The 12266-nt window shown below is 38.1% G+C and overlaps 1 protein-coding gene across 1 annotated transcript in view; it reads right to left on the minus strand.

Annotated features, from left to right (window-relative positions):
• The window catches only part of TOX (thymocyte selection-associated high mobility group box), a 496032-nt gene that overhangs the window by 255254 nt on the left and 228512 nt on the right, over window positions 1–12266 (minus strand). The window contains exon 2 of the mRNA XM_006876961.1: window positions 6607–6672. Within this exon, the coding sequence (XP_006877023.1) occupies window positions 6607–6672 (66 nt within the window). The remainder of the gene's footprint in view (window positions 1–6606; window positions 6673–12266) is intronic.

A 12266-nucleotide genomic window follows, 5' to 3' on the forward strand; every position in this document is an offset into this window, starting at 1 on the left:
GGTACTGACTCAATAGCACCTAACAACAACAACATTAGGTAACAATGAGGAGAAATGGAAAGGTCACGATGAGGGAAAGATGAGTTAAAGTGAAACTGTGAGGCCCAGAATGATGGCAGTAAGTATAGGGATGGAAAAGTGGGGGCAGCTTATAAGTTATGCAAAAAAAAAAGAGAGGTAGACTTGACACTATCTGGTAATTATCTGCCAAGTGCTTGGTGCTGAGGAAACTCGTATCAAGGAGGAATTGATTGGAAATCTGGTTCAAGTCAGTGTCTTCAAAATCTAACTGGTACCAGACAAATCTGATCCTTCCTCTCAAGTGATTATTTCTTATTTAGAAAGATCAGGCTTCCTTCACCTTTTCAATGTGGCATACAGGTTCAAGCAAGGATGAGAAGGAAAGAGCTCATCCCTGTGGGAGCTAGTGGGAAATGCTACTACAGAGAGGTCAATTTGGGTGGAAAGGGTAAAAGAAAACAGCCAGCTAGCATGCAAGAGGATATTCTTGAAACTGCTATAATAATGTGCATTATCAAAACTGACATACAAAAACCCAATAATCCTAATGACTAGAAAGTTCTGATTGAAAAAAAAACACAAACAAAAAAAAGTTTGCCTAACAAAATGCTGAATATTCTGTGTATGTTTCCTTTGATGTGTAGTTCATTGAAACTAACATTATATCTTGAGTACAATTACACATTAGGAACTACACAAAGAATTAGATTTCTAGAGGTGGATGAAAGCTCCAGTTTTTAGGCAAAACAAAGGCCAAAGCTACCAGGCTGTCAGTTTTTTGTACTCTGGTGACTTGTGTGTTTCTGTGATGTTGGAAGCTGTGATGCTGTTACTTTAAATAGCAGCAAGGTCACCCCAGTGGACTGGTTTCAATAGATCTTCCAAACTACAACAGACTAGGAAGAAGGAAAGGCCATTATTTCTGAATGGTCAACCACTAAAAACCTTTCGAATAGCAGCAAGTATTGTTAGATATAGTACTGAAAGATGAAAACATTATGAATAACAGTGGAACATTATCAGATGGAGTGCCGAAAAATTAGCTGCTCAGGCTGGAAGTCATTTAAAATATGACTGAAGAAGAGGTGCCCCCTCAAAGTAGAGTTGACCATAATGACGAGGTGACTGGAGCACAGCTTTCATGACCTTCATTTGCTTATGGGGCACAATTCAAAATGAGGAGAAACAGTTGCAAACATTCATTAATGATCAGTAAGCAGAATGTATGAAGTATGAATCTAGGAAAATATGAAGTGGACAAAAGTGAAATGGAATGAAAAAGGATCAATGTTAGGCATCAGTGAGCTAAAATCAACTGGTCTACACAGGAATCAAACTGACTACTGCTATAGAGAAGCTCAACATCATCGGCTAAAACAAGGCTAGGGGCAGATTGTGGAACAGATCATAAATTGCTCACATGCAAGTTCAGGCTGAAGCTGAAGAAACTTAAAACAAGTCCACGAGAGCCAAAATATGATCTTGAATATATCTGACGTGAATTCAGAGACCATCTCAAAAACAGATTTGAAGCATTAGACACTAACAACCGAAAACCAGAAGAGTTGTGGCATAAACATCAGGAACATCATACAGGAAGAAAGCAAAAGGTCATTAAAAGACAGAAAAAAAAAAACAAAAAAAAAAAACACCAAAAAGAATGTCAGAAGACTCTGAAACTTGCCCTTGAGCATAGAGAAGCTAAGAGAATGGAAGAAATGAAGAATTAAAAGAGCTGAATAGAAGATTCCTAAGGGCAGCTCAAGGAAGACAAAGTATTATAAGGAAATGTGCAAAGACCTGGAGTAAGAAAACCAAAAGGGAAGAACATACGCAGCATTTCTCAAGCTGATAGAACTGAAGAAAACAATTCAAGCCTCCACTTGCAATATTGAAGGACTCCATGGACAAAAATAATGAATGATGCAGAAAGAATCAAAAGAAGGTAGAAGGAATACAGAGTCAGTGTATCAAAAAGAAATACTTAATGTTCAACCATTTCAAAAGGTAGCATATGATAAAGAAACGATGGTACTACAGTCTAAGCTACAATAAAAGCATTGACAGAGAGGGTGGGTAGGGGAAGGGGGCTCCAGGAGTTGAAAGAATGCAAATTGAAATCTTTCAACAAACTGATGCAGCACTGGAAGCACTCACTTATATATACCAAACAATTTGGAATATAGCTACCTGGTAACCAAATTGAAATAAATCCATTTTTGTGCCCATTCCAAGAAAGCTTACCCAATAGAATGTGGATTTCATTAATAATATTAGTATCACATGCAAGGAAAACTTTTCTGAAGCTAATTTAAAAAAAGTATTGCAGCAGTACATCAACAGGGAGCTGCCAGAAATGCAAACTGGATTAAGATAAGGATGTGGAATGAGGGATGTCACTACTGACACTAGATGGATCTTGGCTGAAAGCAGAATACCAGAAAGAGGTTTACTTGTGCTTTATTGACTACACAAAGTTTTAGACTGTTTGGATCATGACAAACTATAGATAGCATTGCAAATAATGGATATTCCCGAATACTTTTCATGAGAAACCTGTACATAGATCAAAAGGCAGTCAATTGAACAGAACAGGGGACACTGAATGGTTTAAAATTAGGAAAGGTGTGTGCCAGGGTTGTATGCTTTCACCATATTTATTAATTCTATATGCTAAGCAAATCATACAAGAAATTGGATTATATGAAGAAGAACCTGGCATCAGGATTGGAGGAAGGCTCATTAACAACCTGAGATATGCAGATGATACATATTAAAATACTTACTGATGAAGACCAAGGACCACAGTGTACCTCAATGTAGAGAAAACAAAACTCCTCACTACTGGACCAATAAATAACATAATAAATAAATAAATGGAGAAAAGGTTGAAGTTTTCAAAAATTTCATTTTGCTTGGATACACAATCAACAAACATAAAGGCAGAAGTCTAGAAATCAATGTATTGCATTAGGAAAATCTATTGCAAACGACCTCTTTAAAGTGTTCAAGAGCCAATATGTCAGTTGAGGACTAAAGTGTGCCTGACCCAAGTTATGATATTTTCAATCACCTCATATGCATGTGAGAGTTGGACAATGAATAAAGAAGGCTATAAAAGAATTGATGCCTCTGAATTATGGAGGAGAATATTAAAAATACCATGGACTGACAGAAGAACAAACAAATCTGTGTTGGAAGAAATACAGCCAGAATGCTCCTTAGAAGTCAAGACAGTGAGACGTCATCTCTCGTAATTCAGACACGTTATCAGGAGGCTCCATTCCCTGGAGAAGGAAATCATGCTTGGTAATGTGGAGGGTCAGCAAAAAGGAGGAAGACACCCCCAGTGGAATGGATTAACACAGTGACCGCAGCTAGGGGCTCAAAAATGACAATTATGAGGGAGGCGCAGGGCCAGGCGGTGTTTCATTCTGTTGTGAAAGGGCCGCTATGAGTCAGAACCAATTCCATGGCATCTAACAACAACAGCAGCAAAGGCTACAGAGCATGGGGACCTGTGTAGCCTGGATGCATCTAGAGGAGAATCAGAGTTTGGGTGAGAGGCCCATGTCTACAGCCACCATGTTGTCCTGTAGGGAATGCATATCCATTGAAATTAAAGGTGGCAGGTAAAGAATGAGAAAGAGTTTATAATGGACTGCTTGTTGTTGTTGTTGTTGTTGTTAAGTGCTGTTGAGTCCATTCTGACCCATAGCAACCCTATACAGGGTTTCTGAGGAGCAGCTGGTGAACTAGCACCCTTTATTTCTTCCTTTCTTTTCATTAGCTCACTCACATGTCTCACAAACTATAGAGGTAGGACCTGGCAGGGTTGAGAAACACACAGAGAAACCTTGCATTGGTTCAAATTCTATCCATAATGTGAAAAAGCTAAGTGGTTTTTAAACTAAAGCACTAAGTGACCAGCACACTTACAGCTATTTTAGGAGAAAATAGCCCGTATTCCAGGAAGGGCACCACAGGGAAACAGAAAAGTTATGTGCTTTTATTACATACTAGTCTAACTTATTATGGGGTGGTATATTTAATTTCGAAGCTGCTTGTCAATTACAAGATTAAATGCAAAAGATGCTTGAAGGGTTTGTATACACTAGCTTAAGAGGTATAGCAAGCACATGGTATACAGTGCCAAAGAGCCCTTTGGGACTGTCGAAAAGAATATCATTAATTTTTACAGTGTGCTTCCATTTCTGGAGCAATTCCAGCATTGACTTTCTATAAAAATCATTTCAAGTATAGAATGATGCTATTTGCTTGCAGCAACATCACAGGAGCAGGAGTGCACCATATGTTGCTACTTAGCAACTTCGCCTATAAGTCCCAAAGCATGTACTGATCTGAAAATTGAACAGGAATCATAATTGTTGAGTGATTCTATGAGGGAAATTGTCTTGGATTGCTAAACTGTGCAGATGTTTGATGTTCTTTAAGAAAAGGAACAAAACTATTTTTTTTCCCCCTCTGCAGGATGACTAAAGTCTTATTTATGATCGCCTAAAGAGGTACATTGATTAAAATTCCCTAAAAGAATATCAGGCAATGAATTCTTGAGCACACGACATTACAATAAACAAAAAGAATGTCACGTGAAAAATTTAGCTCAAGCCATTCAATGCATGTACTTTGTGAAATTTATTTACCTCCCAGCATATATATTATCTTACATTAATCTATGATTTTAAATAGCAAATTATGAAAACATTTTTATATATGCAATGTTTGCAAAAAAGAGTTTGCTTCAGAATACAAATCTGCCATATTTTTTAAAAGAACAGAAACTATTTGGAGTTTTCTATTCCTTCTCCTAAAACGGCCACTAGTATTTAAGATATTCTTCCTTACACTCCTGACTGAAATGTTGAGAAAATTAATGTTACTGGTTTGATTTTAGATGGGACTGAATATTACTACCCACTGTACTTAAAGGTAAAAATTGGAGGAGCCAAGCTGGTATGATGAATATGCTCTGCATTTCTAATCCTTTATCCAAAACTCCTTAAGACGGACATAATCATCCCCTGAAAGGAAGCAGCTGCTTTATAACAGCAATCACTTATTGAGTTTGTGTTTCTACTGTTTCAAACAAATTCAATTAGCCCTCACACTTCAAAAACCCTAAAGGCACCAAGGAGATGATACTGGGCTGCTTTAATCCAATAGTAATACTAAACTTGTCAGTACAGTTTTGGGATTGATGGTTAGAAGAAAATTAATAATAACATTTTTCATTTTTTAATCAAACAGTGCTATTCAGAACTACCTATGGATCTTGGAGGGTACTTAGCTGAACAGATTCAGTTAAGTAAGGATTTTAAATGCAAAGCTCAGACTTCCAAAGGTATTCTGAGAGTAACCACCTGGGCTGAGTGGAAGGAATGTAGGACAGATCTTTGCATGCCATGGTGACCTTTTAGGTCCAAAGTTGGCTTCTAAATGAAAAGTTCATGGAAAAGCAGGCCTGCCTCTGTTTTGAGTTAAGCATGAGACATTTTGTTCTTAGAGATATTTCAAAGCTCCATAGAGTGTACCCTAATTTAATTCACTGACAACCACCATGAAGAAAATGTGTTTTACCCTCCCCCTCCTCCTGTTCCCAGTTATCAAATCTATTTGAGTGGACATGTAAACATTTAAAACTACCATATTAGAGTTTCTCCTATACTCGCTGATGTATGAAAAGTCAGGATGCCAGGGTTATTCTCTACTGGAAAAAAACTGTTCAAATTCATAAAATGCTCCTGTGAACTCTCCCTCTCATTTCACTTATTCATTTATTTACTTTTGCTTATAATGTTTGTATATTTCATGTTACAGTGGCCCCTTGGAGCAGATATAATTTTGCTTTAAATGACCTCCCTGGATGAAAGTGCCTGGTCTTAAGATCCAAAAACTAAATAACCAAGCACTTGTTTTTATCAATGTAACCATTTACATTTCCATTGTGCTTTTGTTGTCACTGGTCATAATTCAATACCTTGTCAAAGAGTCCCAGGGAAATGGATACAAATGTGCCCTTGAAGTGTTTCAATCAGATCATGCATTTTGAACTGAAACCTACCCCACCCCATCCTCCAACGGATTCTTAAGCAGCATTAGTGCCCACTCCAACATTCTGGTGCTAGCAAAAGCTCACTGACCATGTGATTTCGCTTATAAACGTATCGTTTTGTTGAAAATGCCCCAACAGTTGATAATGAAAGCTTTTTGTGACATGTGTAGCTTATAATGATTAAGTTATCTCCAGTCAGAAGCACAAATAACCTGCACCTGTAAAGACTTTATTTCCTAAAGGTAAAACAACTGTTTAGGAAAGATCATGCTGGCAAAACAGCTGCTTGCCGTTCTGGAGAGGAAACAAGGTAGTTGCTTTCAACAAATGCCAACTCCAGTGTTTTATCAGCGCTATCTCATTAACTGGAAACAAGGCTTAAATGCTTTGTTTATAAATTATGATTATTCCTGATTGAGGCAGTTACTGATAGTGCTACTCATTTGCAATGCAACTCTTTGAATTTGTTTAATTACAATTTGAAACAAGGCAGAGAAGATTAATTAACCCACCTGGCTGGCTGGCACATAGTCCTGGCTCGGTTCTGTCATGCTCATATACATGTTCTCACCGTCAAACTGTGAATGAAATAATAGTAAACATTCAGAAATCTGGATTGCGAGTGCATTATGTTGTTTTTTTGTTTGTTTTGTTTTGTTTTGGTGTTTTTCAGCAGCAACTGGAAAACAGTAGCCATAAAAAATAATGTGGTTGGGAATATGGAAAATCTGTCACAGTAAGCGAGCCACATCTTTTCTTTGATGTTTCTGTTGTCATCCGTACTGACCCTGGATGTCAGTGATTTGGAGTAATTAGTGCTCTAGTAATTACAGCAAGCAAGCAAGAAATGAATGGCTTCCTTTCATCTGCAATCTGTTTTAAAACAAAATGGCTCATTTTGCTCACCATGTATACATATTGCAGCTCGCCTGTAATGAAGTATTAAATGAATGGCATGATTTCTGAAAGAAAGGATAATGGAAATGACACTAAGGCACAGCTCGGCACCTTCTGAGTTTAGCTTTCAAAAATAGAAAGAAGACACAGAGTTTTTATAACAGACAAATATACTGGCTTCATAGTATTACTGTTATTATTAAAACTTTTTAAGTTATAATAATACTTGAAAAGAGCCTGTACTAGAGAACCATGGTTAAGAATAACAATAACAGTGAATAACAATAAAAATATACAGGCTAGGGATTGAATTTTCCTCTCTGACATTTTCCAAAGATGAAGAATTAATGCAAGCATTACAAACGCATAGAAACTTACATACATTTTCAAACCAATGGAGTTAAGAACAAGATGGAGGAAGAAATTCACAAGGGCAGGACAACTGTAGGTCAATCAAGTAGTTTAAACAGCAACAACAAAATAATTTTCATTATTCGGGCTTGTGAACACAACAATCAACTACTGCATTCAGTCTTAATCCTCTACTATCTTAAACAATTGATAAATAGGTACATTTCTTTTTAGTAAAAGAAAGCATTTTCCAAGGAAATAAACACAGACTAATATATGCAACTTCAAAGACCTTGGGCTAAACATACATTCATGGACAGATTGATTTCAGACATAGTAATTTAACATTTGAAAACGTTCTTTTTCAAATGGAGCAGTGTCGTTGATAATGATGCAAAAGTACAGTAATATGTCCACATTTCATCTACTGTCCAAACAAAAATAAAATGTATTACAGACAGACACAGCCTTCCACTACCTATGAAGTGCTAGGAGCAGAGAGTCATACCCACATTACCCTATACAGGATTGCTATGAGTAGGTACCGATTCAATGCCGTTTAACAACAATCACAAACCAAGACATCAAACTCTAGTTAGCAGTACTGAGTGCTCCAAAGAGTCACATAACACCAGATGTATGGGTAGAGAGACATCACTAAAAACCCTGAACCACTCACTGGGAAAAGTTCAAAGAATCAAAGGATTTCCTCAGACATCACCCTATAAAAATATTTCACAGGCTATGTGAACAACTCTTCTAAACAGAAATGAAGTCACATATTCTGTGATGTGGTTGTGAGCACATATCAGAAAAAGCACACCTACAAAAGAAGAGTTAGAGACTTTGGTTGCTTTGTCCACTAGCTGAGGTGGCATGATTCAAGTCACTTACCCGAGGCTGCTTTTCCAGCAGGTCAGATGGCTCCTTCTTCACCCCACACACCGTCCAGTCAATCTGCCTGGAACTCCTAAGGATTCCCAGACCTGAGAAACAGCCTCCCTTAGCAGTTCTCCTATTCTGTCCCTCGTGTGAGTGCACTGGTTTGTTTGCAAATGTTTTTCATGTTAAGATGCCAAGGAACCATTTAAAATATGGACAGTTTCTTTGACTATAACAAACTAAACTGAAAAGAAGTAGCGAAGTGAATCAAATACTCCATTGCAGAGGCATATTCTATAAATGTGTTACTTTCTATTTCATCTTCTCTAACTCATTTTCTAAATCTGGTGTCGTTCTCATGCCAACTAAGGCTTTGGAGTTTTGGTTTTAGTCTACTCAAAGTGCATGCTAATTCAGTATATTCAACATTACTATTCTTGATAACAGCTCTTCCATCGAAAAGTACCAATAAGTAAAAACAGTGAGTCAAGGCTTAAACAGTATTGTTACAACAAAGCAATTATTGAAGTATTAAAATGATGACAGTTTGAAAAAATGTTAGTATATTTTATGCCTCAGCCACCTTTGGCTTTACATATATTAACTGATTTAATGATCACCACAACCACCCAAGAGTTAGATACAATTTACAAAGGAAGAAACCAATTCAAAGAGAAGTTAAGCTATGCAAAAGTAAGTCAAAAAGTATTACTAGTAGAGTTCCAGTTCATATGTCTAAGTAACCACTAGGTGGCTACAGACACGTTTTCTTAGTAATGCACTTGTCTTAATCTTGTTAAATGCCATCGATTCGGTTCTGAATCATAGCAACTATGTGTAGGGTTTTCAAGGAGCAGCTGGTGAATTTGAACTACTGACTTTTTTTTTTTTTTTTTTAAGGTCCACTCAAAACAATAGAATCTACTGGGTCTGTTAAGTTCAAGGCAGAAAGGTCAACTCAGAAGTTATGACAAGTGTTCCAAGGGATTGCAAACGGGGAATCTGACCTGACAGGATTTTTCAAAGGACACAGAACAATCATGGGGGATTACTAGGAATATGTTTGAAGAAAATAACTTCATTGGAGACAGAAAAGTCTAGACAGTTGTGTGGAGTTTTTTGTTCCCATCACGGCACTTCATCTGCTCATTCTTCCAGGGTACCAAGGATGATGTTATGAGAATTTCTTGGGAAACTTTACCCCATCCACCCTACAGCCCTGATCTTGCCTCTTCGGACTTCTTTCTTTTTGTTCTACAAACTCAAAGAATATAAAACACACACACACACACACACACACACACACACACACACACACATTATGAGTTCCTTGAGGATGCCAAAACTGCCATGACAGTCTTTGGGAAAGGGTTAGAGAGATGTAAACACCACCTTCCTTCAGCACTGTATGCTGTTGTTAAGTGACATTGAGTCACAGCAACCTTGTATAGGGATTCCGAGGAGCAGCTTGTGGGTTTGAATCACCAACCTTATGGTTCAAGCCAACCTAATGGTGCCATACCAGGGCTCCAGAAGTGTAGAGATCTAGATAAAAGGATCTGCCAAGAAACAACATTTTTACATTTTGGTATTTTTGTTTAATAAGGAGCTCTGGTAGCGTAGTGGTTACGAATTGGGCTGTTAACTGCAAGGTCGGCAGTTTGAAACTACCAGCTGTACCATGGGGGAAAGATGAGGCTTTCTGCTCCCGTAAAGATTTACAGCCTCAGAAATCCTGTACAGGGTCGCTATGAGTTGGAACCAACTGGACGGCATATAACCGCCACCACCATAGGCTTCTAGGCACTGTAGGCTAAACACTGGAATTTGAGCCACAAGGTCAACAGTTCAAACCCACCAGCTGCTGATGGTTGATAATTAAGTCCTAAAAGATTCAGAGATGGCTTCATCTGCTGACATAAGGATACTCTGACGTTTCTGGAGGACCTACAGAGTCGAAATACCTGGAGAGATATTTATTTCTTGCTAATGCTTCCTCAGGACTTGTGGTCCAGTGTTGTGAGATCAGCACTGGACTGTGAACCACAAAGTCAACAGTTCAAACCCACCAGTTGCTCCTGGGAAACCCTATATAGGGTATCTATGAGTTGGAACCAACTCAACAGAACTTCACAACAACAACAACAATGCTTGCTCAAAGTCAGCTCTTCAAATTCACCAGCCACGCCTCAGAAACCCTACACTGGGTCGCTATGAGTCAGAATGCACTAGACAGCACTTAACAACAACAGTGCTTGCTCAAGGAGTCTCTTGCCCATTCCCACCCTCTCCCTGTGCTTCAATCGCTCCACACACATTCATAGCCCTCTGTCTAGTATGTCTTCCTCCTCTTTTGTTCGATAAAATATATCTTACACTCTTCAAAGCCCCCTTAAGCAAGGTAAGCATGGGCTCATTTGTGCTTACTTACTAATCTATAATGTAAGCATGGCTCATTTGTGCATACTTACTAATCTGTAATGAACAATTTCAGTTTTCACCACATCAAGATTCTAAGGTAGAGCTACATCTCGTTTGCCCAATCTGCAGTTCCTTCGTAAAGCCTCTTTTCAAAATGATAATCCTTGATAGGGCCAAAGTATCCAGCAAGCAAGGCAATCACAGGTTTACTTGTGTTTACTTAGTAATCTGTAGAGAATAGTTTCACATATTTTTCACACCACAGATTAGTAAGTAAATCTGTATTTACCTTTCTTATTGGGTAATCCATGTGAAGTTTTTGGGCAGGTTTTGTTCTCAGAGGAAGACACATTTGCCTGAGAAGCACCGAGATCCACTAGACTATAAACTAGTGTCCCTAAAGCCTGGGCAGTCATCAAGAAATATTTACTGTTGAAATATCTAAAATTAAACAACTTTAGCAGGGTGAAGCAGTTTCTCAAAGAAAGTGGTGATGTGGGAAGCGTAAGGACATTCTACTTTGAGAGGATCATTTGGATGCTTTTGCAGGGGTAGATGATATTTTATAGCAGATTAAAATTAGTTGATGTAGGAGCAGAAGTCCTTAAAGAGAGAGAGAAAAAAAACCCAACAACAACAATGTTCTGGAATGACTAGGACAACAATACTCAAATGCTCGATTCAGTTCTTCCTAGAGATTTCACTTCTTAAGATTCTATTAAGATATAACATAGCCAGAAATCAAAAGACCTGGTTATAATGAGAATTTTAAGTTGGTAAACAAAAATGTATTTGTTCATCAGAGCAGGCTTGGGCTTTCTCCTTGCAGATTAGAGGATTTGAATTTGACTAACTTCCATTGCAGGAGGTGGCCAGGTGAACAGTAACTGTCATACCATAGTCCCACTCAGGTTCAGTAGCTTGGCCTCAACAGGCCTCTCACTGACCCAGCATGCTTTATATACAGCCTGGCTTAGTAGCCAATTGTCATTTGATACGGATTTATATAGCAAACTGAATTTCCATATTGGGTAGGTCCCTGAAATCATTACATCTGAATTCTTCATGGTATAATTGAAGAAACACACTTTTTGTTGGTTGCCCAGCCTGTGTGGGTATAAAAGGGAGAGGTCTGCTTTCCTAGAAGAACAGTGTTCCACTACTATATAATGCATTATACTCTATTACCCATTAAAAAGGGGATTCAGCCATAAACAAGACTGAAGTGCTAATACATGCTGACATGAATAAATCTTAAAAACACTACATAGAATGAAATAAGCCAGACATAAAAGGGCAAATGTGTTACAATTCCACTTAGATGAATATCAGAAATAGGAAACTGTACAGAGGCAGAGAATGATGAATGGTAATCATGGGAGGGACAACTTATGCTTAATGGGTAGAGAACTTTTGTCTGAGGTGATGAAAAAGTTTGGGAAGCTAAGAGTGGTGAAGGTTATACAACAATGTGAATACATTAATGCCAATGAAATGTACACTTAAGACAGTATGATATAATATATATATTGTTGTCGTTAAGTGTCGTCAAGTCAGTTCTGACCCACAGAGACCCTGTATAGGGTTTCCATGGAGTGGCTGGTGAGCTTGAACCCCTGAT

Source organism: Chrysochloris asiatica, unplaced genomic scaffold (assembly GCF_000296735.1).
Source record: "Chrysochloris asiatica unplaced genomic scaffold, ChrAsi1.0 scaffold00437, whole genome shotgun sequence".
Lineage (NCBI taxonomy): Eukaryota > Metazoa > Chordata > Mammalia > Afrosoricida > Chrysochloridae > Chrysochloris > Chrysochloris asiatica.